This window comes from Podarcis liolepis, assembly GCF_965112155.1.
Source record: "Podarcis liolepis genome assembly, chromosome: 2".
Lineage (NCBI taxonomy): Eukaryota > Metazoa > Chordata > Lepidosauria > Squamata > Lacertidae > Podarcis > Podarcis liolepis.
Window position 1 is genome coordinate 53,971,479 of NC_139555.1, and position 18,957 is coordinate 53,990,435.

The 18,957-nt window shown below is 39.8% G+C and overlaps 1 protein-coding gene across 2 annotated transcripts in view; it reads left to right on the forward strand.

Moving 5' to 3' along the window:
• The window catches only part of LARS1 (leucyl-tRNA synthetase 1), a 45,758-nt gene that overhangs the window by 3,485 nt on the left and 23,316 nt on the right, over positions 1-18,957 (forward strand). Inside the window, exons 1-15 of one of the 2 annotated variants that reach the window (XM_083487771.1) lie at positions 240-384; positions 3,496-3,614; positions 5,701-5,788; positions 6,814-6,894; positions 8,071-8,205; positions 8,411-8,572; positions 9,071-9,183; positions 10,190-10,253; positions 10,756-10,823; positions 11,047-11,272; positions 11,805-11,892; positions 13,118-13,194; positions 13,891-13,944; positions 16,859-16,999; positions 18,868-18,945. In XM_083487771.1, coding sequence (XP_083343897.1) covers positions 379-384; positions 3,496-3,614; positions 5,701-5,788; positions 6,814-6,894; positions 8,071-8,205; positions 8,411-8,572; positions 9,071-9,183; positions 10,190-10,253; positions 10,756-10,823; positions 11,047-11,272; positions 11,805-11,892; positions 13,118-13,194; positions 13,891-13,944; positions 16,859-16,999; positions 18,868-18,945 — 1,500 coding nt within the window. In that variant the 5' untranslated portion in view covers positions 240-378. Of the gene's footprint in view, positions 1-239; positions 385-3,495; positions 3,615-5,700; positions 5,789-6,813; positions 6,895-8,070; positions 8,206-8,410; positions 8,573-9,070; positions 9,184-10,189; positions 10,254-10,755; positions 10,824-11,046; positions 11,273-11,804; positions 11,893-13,117; positions 13,195-13,890; positions 13,945-16,858; positions 17,000-18,867; positions 18,946-18,957 lie in introns of those variants that run through there. The other variant, XM_083487772.1, reaches the window with a different exon arrangement.

Here is an 18,957-nt window from a genome sequence, read left to right on the forward strand (position 1 = left end):
GGAAACAACAACGAAAAGGGCAGCTTTAGCGCCCTCCCCCTGCGGAATCGGACCAAGAAAATTAAAGGTTCGGACACCCCTGTTTTTAGACATTGGTGCAGCTCTCAGCCCCTGTGCATTACGGGAATCGTAGTATTCCGTTCTAGGAAAGCTCGGCTCGTGAAGAACCACCCGGCGAGCGCGATGCCTTTCGGGAGTCGCAGTTCTACAGCCTTGTCAACGTTTGCTTTCGCGGCGTGTGGACTCCAGCTCCCGGCAGCCTTTGCGAAGGAAGCTGATGACATCTGCGCTCCCGTTGCATTGTGGGGGAACCGGCAGCGTGGAGTGGAGGAGGCTCGAGCCGTGAGGGCAGCTGTTGGCTGAAGAAGCTCGGGAGCGATGACGGTGAATACGGCCGTTGATTTTGGGTGGTCGCGGATGAGGGGGGGTTAGTTTTGGGGGGGTTCCGGCTTGGACCAGAAAATGGACCCCTCTCCTGCAAGCAGAAGGGAATAGAGGAAGGCCGACCAGCCACCGACCCCCCCTCCCTTCCTATGGGCTTCCTATTGCTGTGACAGCTCCGTCAGTTATAAGGGGGCTTGTCTATCATTTCCATGTCAAATCGCTAAACGTGTTTCACGCCAAGCAAGCAAGTTGCATATGCTTATTTTGAGATACATAATAGAAAATAGCTTATTTGTCGGGGTTGTGATTGAGTCTAGTATTCCCGTTATGCGGTGGGCTCCATTAGATTGACTCAAATTCAAGAAGCAGTAGATATTAATCTGCGAAGTTTCCCTTCAAGTGTCTTTTACCTCTTACCCTGAGGTATCCCATTATTTATTGTTTGGAATAGTTGGACATACTGCATTATAGAAGGTCTCACGATTTTAAAAGAATCCTAAAGTCATTGTTAAAAATCTTCAGCAGTAGTGCCGTGGAGAAGGGTTGAGATTATATGCTGGAAACTCCTTTTCCTTCCTGAACGGTATCCTGGTCAGCATAGTTTCGTGGCTGAACGTTGCGCATTTAATAGTAAAGTAGATGAGAGAACCATGGCAAATACAGCTTGCTATTTAGAAATGATAAAAGCTGTATTTATTGAAGTTATATATTTTATGCAAATGTTAAAGATTTAAAATCCCATCCTGGTTCATCTCCTTCATCATCTCTGAGCTCTGCTTTTTATGGGGAAAGTGACAGTTGTGTAAGCCATTTAACAAAAGATGGCATGCTTGTTAGGGTCTTCAGACAAAATTTGTTGCCACAGCTTTGTCTAAAGTTTGTGTTGATGGACAATTTGTATTAAGTCTTATGTACAGTATTTTATAGATACCTTATGGTGTCTTGCCTTACTTTACTGGCCCCTTACTAGCAGCATTAGAGTTTCTTTCCTGAGAAAGGCCAGTGGTCTTGAGCCTTTTGGGGTGGGCCAGCCCCTCTACATTATTGATGTGGCTGATCTGCTGAAAGTGAACATCATAAATTCATTTTTGAGGTATAATACATTGCATCAAAAGTTGTGAGTCTGTGTCAAGGAGCTTTCATTTTAAATGTAAGATGCCTGTTTTCAAACTAGATTAATGATCATGGAAATAGGTGAGTTGGGTCTTTTTGTATTGCTATATTAGCTGCATCTGCATTGGCTTCTAGTATGTTTGTGGCCCCGACTTAAAGTGCTAGTTATTGCTTTAAAAGTTCCATATGCTTTAGGATCTGCAAAACTGCCTTCTCCGGCCTGAATCTGCCCACATATTATGGTCAATGTAGAGATCATATTATATTTTCAGGATAATAATAATTTATTTTTTATATGCCACCCATCAGACTGGGTTACCCCAGCCACTCTGGGTGGTTTCCAACAAATTAAAACACAGTAAGAAATCAAGCATTAGTGAGGATGCAAGGCAGGTGGTGGTGTTGGCAGTGACGATAACAACTTCTGAATGCTTTCTACCTCTGGTTCATCTATATAATGTGCTAATTGTTTCAAATGTAATAAATCTGATGTGTTTGTGGTAACACTAGTCCGACTGCTCTTTGCCTCATTAACCAATAATATGACAGGCTGGGCTCAAATTTTTCATGCTCCTCTAGTCAGGAAGAATTGTCCGATTGTGCTTGAGCTTGCATAGCACCTCAGTCTCCAATTTAAAGCCACCAAGACTATCCAGCTGATGAAATGTAGTTAGAGTATGACAGATTAAAATTAATTTCGTTTCAGTGCTGTCAGTTAATATGCTGCAAAATAGTTTTGTGCAGATGAGCATTTTGTAATTAGATGTTACCTGTGTGTGTATTTCTTTCTCCTAGAGCTTCAAGCAAAAGTATCTGCATTGTAAAAGTCACTTGCTTTCACACTTTCTGTGCCTGGGCATTACTTTAATTCTTAAATTGTATCTTTTTCCAAGAGAAAACCTTTTCAGTTATACTTTTTTTTATTTAAAAGCAACTCCAAACCATATTTGAGACAGTGATGTAATTACTGGCTAATTAACCAGACTAAGAAAGCTCTAAAATTTTGTCACACTTTTGACAGACACCTTGTTTAGTCATCCTTGTAACTGAGTCCCTAACTGTCCCCATTTATTTCCTCCTGCAGACATGAGTGCATTGTTTAAGGGGATAGGTAGGGTTAAAGTTCTAAACTAGGCACAATGTTTTGATAAGGGCAACGCCTACCTTACTTCTCTGAAATGGGATCGCTTAGTACCTCAATGTGGTCCAGTGCCTTTCTCTGTCCAGAGTGTGCAGAAATGCATCAGACTCTGAAGATCACATAATAAACTCTGAAGAGAGCCTCGTATTGCACACTGCCGATAATAATAATAAATTTTAAAATGTGTTTATTTATTATTTTCCTTTTGCATGTCTCAAGGTGATGTACATAATAATGCCAGACATTTTGCTTATTAAAGATGTCAGGATGAAGGTTTTTAATGCGTGGCAGCAACTAATAAATGAGTTTTCTGGCAAACTGACCTTGACATCTTGCAGAATTGATAATTCCAAAAAACATACACTAGGATCTAAGCTCATATGGAAGCATGGATAGAAATTTAAAGTATTTTCCTGTAAATGCTCATAACTACGTTTTAATGCAGTAACCTTGAACAATGTATAGGAAACATCTTACTTGATGAATGTTGTGGAGGGTGTGTGATAGATTCTGTACATAGTGGATTGTAATACAGTGGTGCCCCGCAAGACGAATGCCTCGCAAGATGAAAAACTCGCTAGACGAAAGGGTTTTCCATTTTTGCGTTGCTTCGCTAGACGAATTTCCCTATGGGCTTGCTTCGCAAGATGAAAACGTCTTGCGCTTTTTTTTTTAAGCCGCTTGAAGAGGCGCAGTTGCGACGGACATCGCAAGACAACATCGCAAGACAAAAAGACTCGTGGAACGAATTCTTTTCGTCTTGCGAGGCACCACTGTATTCCAGTGAGATTCTGTGTAGGCGTTTATTGACTTTTAAACTAATCACTTGCTCTAATAGATTTGTCTTCTTCCTTAAGGAACGGAAGGGGACAGCTAAAGTGGACTTCTTGAAGGCAATTGAAAAGGAAATCCAAAAGAAGTGGCATGATGAGGGAGCATTTGAAGTTAACGCAGCAGATGCTGCAAACCACAAAAGGTGGGGATACTCTTTCCAGAATTATGACAAAAACTAGAGAGGGGAATGTGCAGAATATTGAAGGTTTGGTTCACTCTGGCTTTTGAGGAGCCTGAAATGGGATCGGTGTCTTGGGTCTCAGTTGTACCTGTTTGGTTGACTTTGCATGCCATTGTGAGTTCACATTTGGATAGCTATGGCAATTAGCACCATTAAAATACCTGAAAAGCCACTGAGGAGATTCCAACCAGTTTTTTTATGTCAGTTTTTTCCTCTAGCATGGAAACTTGAGCTATTTGTACATTTGTATCAACAGTTGCATTGTGTTCTTAAAGAGCTATGCAGTCTATAAAAGAATTTTATTGTAACACTATAGACTTGGTATAGTTCTAGAATATTAGTAAATGTTGTCCACAATTTTGATACTACTTTAGGAAGTGTTTAACCTGTATTTTGTAGAAATTGTGTGTCTCCAGCATCAACACGATTCGGAAGTCTCAGTGAGGGGAAAACTGGGGAAGATGCCATTCATGCAAACAGCAATTTTGTGAATGATCTATCTATCATCACAACCACCACCATCCCGATTGGGACCATCCTGTTGTGTGGGGGAGTTGGGGGGTGGGGGTAGGAAACCATTTCATTTAGTTTGCATTCAGTGAACTGAATAAATATGCATGGGATTGTAGCCTGAATGATGTAAGATTAAATTTTAGCTGTGAATGGAAGAAGGTGTAAGGAGATCATTTTGCATTTATGAAAGAAACTAAAACTTGATCCTCAGCTGGTAGCTTTTCCTTTTAAATCGCTTTCTGAGTTGTATGCAGTGGTGGAAAGTGCATATAAAGCAGTGCATCCAATCTTCTTCAGCACCCCCTGTCCATTGCAGTGACTGTCACCCGAGACGCTGCTCCTGTGGATTGGAATACCCTTTAGAACAGTATATGATATAGCACAGAGAACAGCAGTGGGAAGCGGGGTGTTTGCAAAAATTACACAGCCTCTGTGCTTTTTGCTGGTGCAAAGTCACTACTGAGTACAACCCTCTTTATAACATTCCATGTCAGTTTTAATTTGGACAGTAACCAAAGGTGTTCATGAATAAATTAGGTTCCAGTTAACTACACACAAAAAGAATTCTAATTATCCCACAAGTGGGGAAAGCTGTGGATGACCCTGTAGGTGGAGCTAGTGAAGAACAGGAGCAGAAGACGGAAATTGGTTTAATGGGGTTCACCACAACCCCAACAGTTATTTGGAGAGGACTTTTATGATTGTTGATGTGCATGTGTGAACATTATAACGATAAAATGCTCAAAACATTTTTACTTTGGAAGGCTAAAGTTTTGTTGTGATTTATGCTACTTTTCTGGTTTTTAATGCTGCAATGAAATTTTTAGTGCTCTATTTTATTTTTTAGACATGTCACATGGAAAAAATGGTTTGAAAAGCAGGACATAACTTTTTTTAAAATTTTGTTAATTGCTTATGTACCCAGAAGGAGTTAGGGTTTTTTTCTATGCAACTTAAAAGATTTTAGGTGATTATCAGAAGAACATATTTAAAGAAAGTACCAGTAGTGGCTTGTGATAGGTGTAGCAACTAGATATTACCTTCAAAGAAAATTTCTATCACATAAGAGGGAAGACTTTTTCAAATATGATTCCTGCTATTCTACACATCTTTGTCATCTTCCTCTGGAGTTTTTATTTGCTTGGATGGACATTTAATCACTCATTTCAAGAAAACTCATATTTAATTGATGACAGTGCAATCCTATGCATTCTTACTCAGAAGTTCTGCTGAGTGCAATATGATTTATTCCCTGGTGAGTGTGTTTAGAAGTGTAGTTTAAAACTGAATCTTTAGTTGGACGGCAGACCCAATTTATGACATTTTTAGTGTTCATACTGGAGTCAGTGCATTTGCCACAAGTGAAATGCCCTTTAGCAGGTTCTGATGTGGTTGTATGCAACATCTTTCTTAAACATTTCTATATCACACATCCCTGAATAAGGGAATATAGAATTGTAGTATTTGTAATTTTTTAGTTTAGTTTCTGCAGATCATTTGATGCACATTTTTTTGTTTTGCAATCTCCATTCAGCAATGGCAAGTACTTTGCCACCTTTCCGTATCCATACATGAATGGCCGGCTTCATCTAGGTCACACGTTTTCCGTATCCAAATGTGAGGTAAGAAATTTTCCTTGTTAGCAACAAGCCTCACCCGGGAAAATAAGTGTTCTTGTTCAGTCCTTGAGCCATTTAAATGTAGGCCAACTTTTTCTAGCCTGGTGACCTCCAGATGCTGTTGGAGCACACCTGCCATGCTCCCTGCCTATTGGCCATTTGGCTAAGTCTGAGGGTTGAAAGAGTGCAAAACATCTGGAGGGCACCAGGTTGGGGAAGGCTGCTGTAGACTGGCCTAGAAAGCTCACTCTTGCATATTATCTGTGTCTCAGAGCAAGAAGTGCTCTGAGACACATATATAGAGGGGCGTCCTCAGTGATTTATATCACTGTTGACTTCAGAGATCCGCTTAAACAATACAGTTTTCAAATATTTGCAAGATGTTTTTATTTGTGCTTATCCTGACTGGGGGGTAAATGGAGGTTTTAGCAGTTGTTAAAGTTTTATTTCTCGTAACCTGGTCAGATAACGTGTTTTATATTAACTTAAAAATATGTATTGTTCCCAGTGCGGAGATTTTGAGATGGAGCAAACAAAAAATTTAAATCACTGTAGAATTTTTCTATGCTCTAGGGAGTAGAAGCTCTCTAAAATCTCCGTTGTGAAGACATCAGGCTGTATCCAACAAAGTCATTGAGCTCAGGCAATGATTTGCACTGGGGCAGATTGCAGGGGGTGGAGCAGGGAAGAGAGGGAGAGGAAATTCCATAGCATGAGCAGAAGTCGTTCTATGAACTCAGTAACTTAGCTGGGAATTAATAACTTTGCTTTTTCTGTTCCTTTCAAATTGTGTGTTGTAGCAGTTGTAGTACCACAAATAGCAGAAGGAAAGTGTGTGTCTTAAAAGCATTTCCAATGTTTACAACTAAATGCAAGCACTTCTTAATACTTCTAAACCACCTATTTGTGTTTGATCCCACCCATTTTTCCAGTCCTGCATGCTCTCCCCTTCCCTTTATTTTTCTTGAAACTCGGAAGCTTACTTGATATATGCTATATTATTGCCATTGTGATCCTGTTTCCCACAGTTTGCAGTTGGGTACCAGAAACTAAAAGGAAAAAGCTGCCTGTTCCCTTTTGGACTACATTGTACAGGCATGCCCATTAAGGTAAAATTTGGGTTTTGTTTTCTTCTTCCTTTTTGGCTCTTATGCTGTATGACTTTTTCTAAAAATAAAATATTTTTTTATAAACCATTTCATTTTTGTAGCAGGGGTACACAGATTCTGAGTTTAGAAACAAAGTGGGGTGTGTGTGACATGCTTTAAATTTGGACATCAGTAGGTATAAAACATGCACATAGGCGTGTTATGGTAAAAGATGTGAAAATTCTGGTTTAGCATAGCTGTTTGAATGAGTTCTTTCTCATAGTAATCAGTACTCATGTGAGTGGCATAGCAGTTGCTTCCATATATGGGTTTAAAATTTTCTCAGGACCCACAGATCTCTTCGGTGTGCTGAAAGGTTTGGGCATCCCTAGCGGGATTTTTAATCCTCTCCCCGCCCCTTTGAACATGTCACATTCTGTTTCCCCTCTGCTTCAAAAACAGTTTGCTAGGAATAGCAAGCAGATGTTCGACCACTCATTCCAAGTCTCTGTACATGAAAGTAGTTACATGGTCCTTTGGATCCCTGACCATAATGTCCTAGTATCTCCCGTGTTTCTGGTATCATGAAGAAAATGTAGTAGAGCAACAGCTTGTTTATTTCTATGGCTTCTAGTAAGTTAGCTCTAATTGCTGATGCAGAGCATTTCTTTTCATCATTTCATTTTGAAGCTAAAATGAAGAGACCCATTCTTTAAAATTTTTGCACACCATAAGTGAGCCAGCCAGCCAGCCAGCCAGCCAGCCAGCCAGCCCTTTGAGGGAATGGCATGGCAGATCACTTACTACGCTGTCAACTTCAATGGAAGATGTGATGCCAGGTTTGGAATTGCAGAGGAAAAAACACCAGGAAGCATCCAGAAAACGAACCGTCAAAACGAGAGACCAAGTGCCAGGATGCTGATGAATATTTATTGTTAAATGAATATTTATTGGTAGCCTGGCATGTTTCAGCCAAAAGTCTGCCTTTAGGGGCTTTATATACTTGCACAGATATCTGGAATCTGCACAAGCAAATAAGCATATTGGACCACCAATAAATATTCATCAGCAATCCTGACACCTGGTCTTTCTTTTTGGCAGCAAGTTTGGAATTGCCAAAATATTTTATCCCAAGCCTTGCACTGTTGAATCATTGTTCCATCTATACTAACTGAGTCACTCCGGATTTTTCCATAGGCATGTGCAGATAAGTTGAAAAGAGAAATGGAGCTGTATGGCTGTCCACCAGAATTCCCTGATGAAGAGGAGGAGGAAGAGGAAGTGCCAAAGGGGGAAGAAGTGGTCATCAAAGACAAGGCTAAAGGCAAAAAGGTATAATTTAAAATATAAATGCTTCATGGTGCTGTTGTAAGATTGTTTGCACCTGAGGAGTACAGATGTAGACTTGCATATATCGTCCATAAATGTGCAAAAAATTAATGGACATGTTCATCCTACACTTATGAATATAATAAAACTGACATAGTTCACCTGCTTTACTTAGTCTATTTACTTTGCTTTCTTATTTTCTTTGAAGAGTAAGGCTGCTGCCAAGACTGGCTCTTCAAAGTATCAATGGGGGATCATGAAATCTTTAGGTCTCTCTGATGAAGAAATAGTGAAATTTTCAGAGGCTGAACATTGGATTGATTATTTCCCACCCCAGGCTATTCAAGATTTAAAGAGCATGGGACTGAAGGTACTTGTTTATTCTAAAAGTATAACTTTTAAAAAGTCTTTCTCTTAGGTTAATTTATTTCCTCTGAGTGACCGTGTGATGTTATGCTGTAGATCTTTTAGAAATAAAATGTTGAGTCACAAAGTTTGACATCAGCTGTAACAGTGTTTCATAAACATCTGCCTACTTATAGCAAATGTTTTGGTTGTTCTTATTTAGAGGGGAAATAGCTTTGAAAGATTGAGTTACATCAGCAGTTATTGTTGCAGGAATTCTGAAGTTGGAAACGTTTACTTTTTCTGTTTTGAACAACTAATGTCCATGGCATATGACTTTTTGTTTTTGAAAGTCCCCTAGCTTTTATATTCATCTTGCCATGCCACATGGAATGGAGACAATGCGGTTCTAAAGTCCTCTTGGAATTAGTTTCACAATTTGTGAGAACTCTTGATGGTGACACAGAGTTTCCATATAAACTTTTGGAACATCATGCAACTCCTCATTTTTATGAACTTCTAGGTAGACTGGAGACGTTCTTTTGTCACCACTGATGTCAACCCCTATTACGATTCTTTTGTACGATGGCAATTTCTAACTCTGAGGGAAAGAAATAAAGTTAAATTTGGGAAACGGTAAGATAGTCCTTTAATATATTCGTTCTATAAAACTTGAAGAATTGATTGACGTATCCTCTTGCTTAGCAATGTGTACCATTTCATAAACGTGGCCTGGGGGATTCTTTGATTATAGGCTTTCTGAGCTCACCAGTCCAATAGCCAATAGCTTCTTTGGTGTGAGTGCTTGTGGATAATTCTGTCAAATGTTGGAGAGTACATGTGCACCTTTAAACTTTGACTGAATTATCCCATTTATGAAATGAGAATTATTGACATGATCAGTAGCTTCCTTTTCAAATGAAGTAAAATAAATGATCAAATTAATAAAAGCAATTGTCAAAATTGCAAATTATTATCCTGCATTTTGTAAATGAGTAGATCATTAATTATATTGGTACAGGTGCTGTTGTTTTGCACCACGAGAACCAGAGTGGTCATGTGATATACACCTGCTTCTATACTGACTAGATAGATGGCATTCTATTTCAGTAAAGTAATAAAGAGAGCCTATGTTAGCCAAGTACCGTATTTTTTGCTCTATAAGACTCACTTTTCTCCTCCTAAAAAGTAAGGGGAAATGTGTGTGCGTCTTATGGAGCGAATGCAGGCTGCGCAGCTATCCCAGAAGCCAGGAGAGCGAGAGGGATTGCTGCTTTCACTGCACAGCGATCCCTCTTGCTGTTCTGGTTTCTGAGATTCAGAATATTTTTTTTCTTGTTTTCCGCCTCCAAAAACTAGGTGCGTCTTGTGGTCTGGTGCGTCTTATAGAGCGAAAAATACGGTATTTTGACTTAGATTGAGGATCTTCTGTGGGAAGTGAAAGCCAAATAGAAAACAAGAAACAGTGCCCTCTTCAGTCCTGTCTAGATAGTAGCTTTCTCCTTGAAATTATTCAGCTATGAGGAAACCATTGAGAGCGTCTGAATTTCATTTTAAGCTGGCATTGTGACCTAAACACAAAGGATTTCCTGTTCAATCTCTCTTGCACTTATCTAAATAATGCATTTAATTTGTCTTTTAGATACACCATTTATTCTCCAAAAGATGGACAACCATGCATGGATCATGACAGACAAACCGGGGAGGTAACAAAGGATGTTTGATTCATTTGACTGCTAATGATATACTGCATTTGGACTGAAGAAAATAAAGCATTTACAGTCTATTTGAATCCTCACTTAGTTACTTTAAATATCTAAATGAGAACCTAAAGGGGTTTAGGTAAATTCTGCACAGAAGTCTTGTAGAAATAGTTTGATATGGAAGCAGGAATAAGTTTTTTATTGAGAGCGAAAAAGGACAAAAATAAGAAATTCCATTGGCCAATCTATTTAGATCTTGACCAGTGCATTTGTTTAACTGGAAGCTTGCATTTTTATGTTAGATTTTTCCACACAATCCCCACTTATTTATTTTAGCTTTCTGAAAGTTTTATCTTAGAAAGGATACATCATGGGTTATCTTAACTGCTGTCAATTAATAGGGATAGTGGCTGACATGCAGTCCATTCTAGTTTGCCTCTGGGCATCTGATCAGACTGAATAGTGGAAGTGGCATGCTCATTATTGTTCATGTATTGTCTCTTAGGGTGTTGGACCTCAAGAATACACACTAATCAAAATGAAGGTGGTCGAACCTTATCCTGTAAAGCTAAGGTAATTACCTGCATCTTGGCTAATAAGTCTTTTTTGCATTGTGAGGTTAATTTGATTAGGGATCTCATAGATTACATTCATTATATAGAAACTGTCAGAAATAAAGGGGTAGAATTTCTAATACATAGTTTTAACTCCTCACACGTTTTCCCTTGGGGGACTTCCTTGGGAATCGTCATATTCTCAAATACTTTTCTAGACAACTTCTCCTTTCTTTTCACAGTGGCCTTAAAGGAAAGAATATCTTCCTAGTAGCTGCAACTCTGAGACCGGAGACCATGTTTGGGCAGACTAATTGCTGGGTTCGCCCTGATATGAAGTATATTGGCTTTGAGACCCTGAATGGGGATATTTTTATTTGCACACAGAGAGCTGCCAGGAATATGTCCTACCAGGGCTTTACAAAAACTAATGGTGTAGTTCCTGTTGTGAAGGAGCTGATGGGAGAGGTGAGCAATGGTGTCATCTATTGTTAATGTGATTCATGAGGCAGAGGATGTGCCCTTATACGGGCAGGCAAACTTTGAGAAATGTTTAACTTGGAACTTGCAAATTCCACTAGTGCAGAAATGGCTAAGCAAGCCCTCCAGATGTTGTTGGAATCTCCACATAATCTTGAAAATAAAAGTGGAGTCATCTTCAGAACCAGCATTTATGTGGTTAAAATGATACCGTGCTAAAGGGCAAATTCTCATACAAAAGCATAGCACTGCAAAAATGTATGTTTTGTATGCATACATATATAACAGAAATCTGCTACTTAATGCCTTACTCAGCTGTTGTGGTCTGGTTTCCGTGCCTTCCCTAGCATTTCTCTGCTGCATTTGACCTTTTCTGTAAGCACAAAAAGTAAAATATTGTGACTTGGTTTCAGAGAAACTGTGTGTAAATGAAGGCACTAGGATGTTTCATTTGTAAGTGATCCTATGGCCATAATGTGGGAGTCACCTCATCTTTAAAAATATTTCTTTTTTTGAGTAGGAGATCCTTGGAGCTGCCCTCTCTGCCCCTCTAACATCCTATAAAGTTATCTACACTCTTCCTATGTTGACTATTAAAGAAGATAAAGGTAAGGTTGCTGTACCTTCTTCTGCATCAGTTGCATATTGTGTGCAGATATAATTATTTTCTCATGGTGTAAGCCCATTCTATCCCATTTCTGCATTAATTCTTTTTTTTAAAAAATCAGTATGAAAATTCATATTTAAACACATGTTTAATAACAAGACACACATTTAAATATGTATTTCACACACATTTCTAAATGTATTCTATCCTTAAATATGAAATTTTCAAATTCCTTGTAATGTTTTTTAAAGCTGTGAACTATAGCACAAAAACTGGAGAGGTGTGAGATTGAAGGGTTTGGGAGGTGCAAATTAGGTCAGGTTGCTGAAAAATGCAGACCAAATGAAATTCTCCATCTGCACTAAACCAACATTTAGCGTGATGCGTACCAGACTTGCAGGTTTCTGGCTCACATGCCTCTCCCTTCCTATCCTTCTACACTTCTGGAAAAAGGAGTTCAGAAGTTTTTGCTTTCAGTTTTGCTTAACTGTGGTTTAGTGTTTTGTGCAAACCAGCACTGTGTTGTTGACATTAAATGCAGTTTATTTTCAAGTCAGATTGTTTCAAACAAACTATGGTTAATGTTAACCATGCTTGTTCCTGGCAGAATGTGAGAAACCTGTGGTAGGTTAATTGTGCTCTTCAACTCACCCAGGCAAGAACCATGCAACAATAATTTTGTAAATTCCTCCACTCCTCCTCCCTCTCCCATTCGTTTACTTCCATGACAGAGCCCATTAGAGAAAAGATAGTATCTTGCAGAGAAAATTACTTATTAAAAAAAACAGTAAAGAGAAAGAAGTAACTTTAAAGGCTACAGGTAAACAAGGGAGACATAACTAACAAAAGGAAGAATGAGTGGAGGAAGCGATGAAATTCATATCACGTGGTTCCTGCCTTGGTGAGTGGAAGAGACAATTGACCTGCTGTAGGCTGGCCCATTTATTCTGCCAGAAAACACCAAGTAAACTTAAAGCAAGAGCTGTAGTTGCTCTTAAAAAGCTAACTCAGCCGTATGACTGAAATATGGGAATAATCCCACCCTTGCCGCTCTAGTCAAAGGATGTGGCTAATTTTTTATTAGCATTAACTCGATTTACGCATTTGTTTATGCGAGGTACATGCACATAGAAACCTTTTGGAATATTTGCAATTAACTTTGCATTTTTATTCTGAATTTTGCCATAAAAATGCAAATGGGATAATATGTGTTTCCTGCTTCTAAGGCACTGGAGTTGTCACAAGTGTCCCGTCCGATTCCCCAGATGACATTGCAGCCCTGAGAGACTTAAAGAAAAAACAGGTGAACCGCTTAAGCCTGGGAAAACCCCAACTTGCTGGCAACTGATGGCCACAGTTTCTACAGGCGATAGCACAAGCTATTTCTTGCAGACACAATAGATGTATTTGGGTAGGATAGCCTTCTGCAACCTGGTGCCCTCCCAAGTGTTGTTAGAGTACAACTGCCCTAATCTCTGATTATGCTATCTGGAGTCAATGGGAGTTGGAATCCAACAATAACTGGAAAGAGAAGGCTGGTGTAGGGTATCAGAAGGCAATGAAAATGGGCAAAACCGGGCTCTTCATAAAACCTGTACAATGCATCAATTAAGATTTCTTTAATGAAAAGATGAATCAGTTAATTTCTCATACATCTGCATGACAGTAAAAAGAATTATTTGGAGGCACAAAAGCATATGCTCCTTTATAATGCATGCTTGTTTTGGGGCAGACATTATACTAAAATAGGTGTTTTTTCCTCTGTGTGTGAGAGAGGAAATGCCTGTTTTTAAAGTGATGCTTGGCAGCTGCAATTTTTTTAATTGCTTGTATTAAAAGTAATGTGCTTTCTAGTTAATCAAGGCACGTTTTTAGTAGATCAGAAGTTCAATTCATTAATCAAATTATTGACTTGATTAAATTTTGCAGTAAGGGCAAAGACCTGTTTGTCAGGTTTTTGTAGATTTGATTTTCATATTTGTTTTCAATTTCTTCATAGGCACTTCGAGCAAAGTATGGCATTAAGGATGAAATGGTCCTGCCATTTGAACCAGTAAGTGCAGCAGAGAAGGATTGTGTTGGGTGTTGGAATGGACAAAGCTGTCAATTTGTATTCTCTCTGTTTATTTTTCTAGTTCAGTTTATTATTATTATTAAAAATTTTATATCTCCCATTATTCGAGGATCACAGGGAGGTTTACAATATAAAAACACAAAATATACCATAGCAACAAAGAAAAACAAGAAACTCTCAACACATAATTTAAAAGGCCATAGATAATTTAATTAACCAAAGGCCTGGGAGAAGAGGAATGTTTTTCCTGGAGCCTAAAGATATGAGTGTTACACATTTCCACATCAGTGTGCATTATTTTAAAGCATTTTAGTGTGCATTTCTCCTAACGTACAAATTCTGTACACATTCTAATTTTGCAATTTTGCCTGATATGCACAGTATTATAGGCTATTCCCCCTAATATAATTTAAATTAGTATATTCATTTTAATGTACACTTTCCTCTAGTATACACATTCCGTATTTGGTCAGAGAACTTGAACTTGATTCCAAAATGTAGAAGAATACAAATTTATTTCAGTTTGTGGGGGTTTTTTTTAGGGGGGAGTGCAAATCTGGCAGGTTTTTAATGCAAAACAAGCCACAAACTGACCTCACCCCTAGTTGGGTGTACATGTTGGTCACCTGTGTTATCTGAGGGATTTATGGGTTTGTGTTGGTCTGCTTTTTCTGTTACGTATGTCATAGCTCTAGCCCTGCTCTAGTACTGCACAGCCAGGGGTGCTGTGAGACTCCTTGAGAATCCCATAGACTTGCCTTCTAGTCTATCGAGAGGCCCGAGTCAGCCCTGTTAATTCTTTAAGGAAAAATGCACAGCTGTGTGACTCCATCTGAAAGTCAGATCCTGCTGTCTGATCTTTGGCTTCGCTTTGATTATGTATTTTGTTGTTACTTGCATGTTGCAGGCACAGGCCAGGCAGCTATGCTTTTGATGCAAAATTGAGAACTGGGTGCCTATTGGATAACTTTTGAAGCCAATGCATGTAAAATTACCGTATTTTTCGCTCTATAACACGCACCTGACCATAACACGCACATCGTTTTTAGAGGAGGAAAACAAGAAAAAAAATTCTGAATGAAACAGTGGATGTATCATTTTTGTGCTTCATGCTGTGGCCACAGACATGTGATCTGATGGTGAATTTGGGGTAGCTCAATGCAAAGATCCTGAGGATCCATGTGGATCCATGCTTTTTAACCACATTTTTGCACCATTGCAGCCCCAGGCAACAGTGGGTGTGTGATTTTGGGGGGGCAGGCTGCTATGTGATCTGATGGTGAATTTGGGGTGGCCCAATGCAAAGATCCTGAGGATCCATGTGGATCCATGCTTTTTAACCACGTTTTTGCACCATTGCAGCCCCAGGCAACAGTGGGTGTGTGATTTTGGGGGGGCAGGCTGCTATGTGATCTGATGGTGAATTTGGGGTGGCCCAATGCAAAGATCCTGAGGATCCATGTGGATCCATGCTTTTTAACCACATTTTTGCACCATTGCAGCCCCAGGCAACAGTGGGTGTGTGATTTTGGGGGGGCAGGCTGCTATGTGATCTGATGGTGAATTTGGGGTGGCCCAATGCAAAGATCCTGAGGATCCATGTGGATCCATGCTTTTTAACCACGTTTTTGCACCATTGCAGCCCCAGGCAACAGTGGGTGTGTGATTTTGGGGGGGCAGGCTGCTATGTGATCTGATGGTGAATTTGGGGTGGCCCAATGCAAAGATCCTGAGGATCCATGTGGATCCATGCTTTGTAACTACATTTTAAGTGGGGAGTGAAGGAAAAACACAGAAGGGACAAGAGAGCGTTGTGCAGAGAAGCAGCTGGTTAAGAAAGCAGGAGAGGGATTTTACGGGAGGGAGGAAAGAAAGGCAAAAGTTTCCACAAACCGAAGCCAGCTTTCTCTCTCCTCCTGCATGCTTTCTGGCTGCCTGCGAGGAGCACAGAGAGGAATTACTAGAAGGAAAGACCTCTGCTTTCCCCTCTGCTTGCCTGGAGGGGAGGGGATTTGCCTGCTCTTTGTTCCGTTTGAGCAAACACAGTAACGAAACAGAGGAGGGTGGGCAAGAAAGCTGCAACTTCCTCTTTTCAGGTTTCCCTCTCGGACACAACGCACGATTGATTTTTGCTGATTTTTGTTCCTGCGCTCCCCTAATCGGCTCCAGGGACCCCCCACATTCGCTCCATAACACGCACAGACATTTCCCCTTCCTTTTTAGAAGAAAAAATCTGCGTGTAATAGAGAGAAAAATACGGTAATTGCCTCAATAAGTCCAGTGAACCTTTGATCACTGAGGAGTAACAGGTTTAAGAAGCAAAACCTAACTTTGGTATAGCAAACAAACCCGAAATTCAGCATATAATATTCTGCGCATCTGTCATATAGGTGTGAGAACCTTGCATATACAGTGGTGCCTCACAAGACGAAAAGAATTCGTTCTGCGAGTCTTTTCGTCTTGCGATGTTTTTTGTCTTGCGAAGCATGGTCCGTCGCAACTGCACCTCTTCAAGCGGCTTTAAAAAAAAAGCGCAAGACGTTTTCATCTTGCAAAGCAAGCCCATAGGGAAATTCGTCTAGCGAAGCAACACAAAACCGAAAAACCCTTTCGTCTAGCGAGGTTTTCGTCTTGCGAGGCATTCGTCTTGCGGGGCACCACTGTAGATGGAATTAAACAGGCTTCACTTTATTTTTTCTCTCCCCACTCCCCGCATAGTTTACATTCCCTGCCCTTCAGACAGTAAACAATGCACATACTGTTGAAAAACCATAAAATGAAGACCCCTTTTCTTTGGAGGCTTTTGGAGTCATGGTTGAATACCCTGCAAAACTCTTTGATTTACTTGCATGATTGAAAACAACTATTTTACAATGCTATGTGCTATTCCCAGGTGCCCATCATTGAGATCCCTGGCTATGGCAACCTTTCTGCTCCGTTGATCTGTGACGAGCTGAAAATCCAGAGTCAAAATGACAGAGAGAAACTTGCAGAAGCCAAGGAAAGATTATACCTGAAAGGATTTTATGAGGGAGTAAGTAAAAAATTAAGATTTTCACAAGAGGGTGTGTGTGTTAGAGAAGTGAATTTTGTTTCTTTTTTTGTGGAGATGTTTGTATGCCACCACTTCTGCTTTTTTAAATATAAGGGTGAAAAGGAATTCATCCCAACTCTGATTGCTTGGTGACTCAATGGATTTGAACACACCATTTTCTTTATTTACTCCAGCCTTTCCCAACTTGTTTTGGACTCGCCTCAGCTAGGCAATGGTCAGGGCGCTGGGAGTTGTAGTCCAAAGCATCCGGAAGGGCACCAGGTTGGGAAAGCTAATTCACTTTATGGTTTGTTTCACTGAATGCAAGACTTGTCCTGTTCTCTTTTGGCCTTGCGAGTCTAACGTTTTGACTATGGAATGCCACAAACCTAGAAGTGAGTGTTCTGCTTTGCGAACATTCTTTGGAACCTGAACGTCCAGCATGACTTCCGCAGCTTCCAATTGGCTGCAGGAGCTTCCTGCAGTTAATCGGAAGCCGCGCCTTGGTTTCCGAATGTTTTGGAACTCGAATGGACTTCCGGAATGGATTCCATTCGACTTCTGAGGTACCACTGTATTTGGTATGTATGGACTGGCTAGGCTTCATTCATTTTAGGCGATTTTCAGACTTTGACCTGTTTGGATTTAGGGATACTTCTCAAAAATTGCCTTCTGTTGAATCTAAGGGAAGGCTGGATCCAGACAACTTAGCGGAAGGGAAAAAAATCCTAGTGATTTGCAAACACAAGCAGTAGCAAAAGACTCAGGAAGTACTATATAGATAGGTTTTATGGCAGTTCTCATGCTTACAAAAGTGTAAGTGCAACTAAAGCATTTCTTTTAACTTTTTTCGCGCAGTGCCCTAGAGTTATGTGCGACAAACACTTGTATGTGAGGAAATATTATTTTCACATGAGGAGTGGCAGCTATATTTCAGGTAGTCAACCTTTTAACCAGAGATGCCAACTCTGTAACCAAATCTCTTATGCCTGCAAGGCATGTGCTCTCCCACTGAAACATAGCTGAACATTTTTTAAAACTCCTATTGCTTTTCCATAATGAAGTATGTCCAACACCTTTTGTCTTCGTATTAAAAGAGGCTAGATATTCAAGACTACTAGAGATTGATTTACCCAGGGGGTTTTCAAGTATCGCAAACAGATGTGTCTTCTTGAAGAGTAATGGCTTGCTTTCATCAGACATGTAAATTAGACATCCCTTTATACATTTGACTCTGTTCTTAGAATAGCTTTGTCCATTCACATTTAAGGCTCTAAAGCTAAACTCTGATTTACTCATGGGACAATTTATCAAGTGTGTGTGTTTTTTTTAAAAATTGCACATGGGTATTCTAAAAATTAAAAAATTGAAATTCCTTATTACAGGCAGCTTAATTGAAATTCTGTGGTCCTCTACTGCCTGTCCACACCTTGTCCCCTTCTTCTGTTGTTTCCCTGTGTCTGTTCTAGATTGCAGGCCTCTTGGGGTAAGGACCGATCATATCTGTTCTTTGTGAAGTGTTATGCACATATCAGAGGTGCTTTATGAATGAATGAATGAATGAATGAATGAATAAAATTTTGCTGCCATTTTGCGCATGTGTGTGTGTGTGTATATATATATATATATATATATATATATATCTATATATCTCCTTTGATGTACTCTGTTTTGAAGAGTTATTTCGCTTTTGAGGTCAGGAGATAACATTTCTAGGATTAAAACCACTGATTCATTTACAATTATTGGATTTATGTGGGCTTCTTGCAGGCATCCTCTAGGAGGAAAAGGGACGGAGACCAGCTTCCTCACATATAAACTGAACTTCTAAAGCAGTTTGTAATCTCTGCAATGACTTCCCTTTTCAGATAATGCTCGTGGAGGGATTCAAAGGCCAGAAGGTGCAGGATGTCAAGAAGCTTATTCAGAGGAAGATGGTAGACAATGTGTGTAGTGGT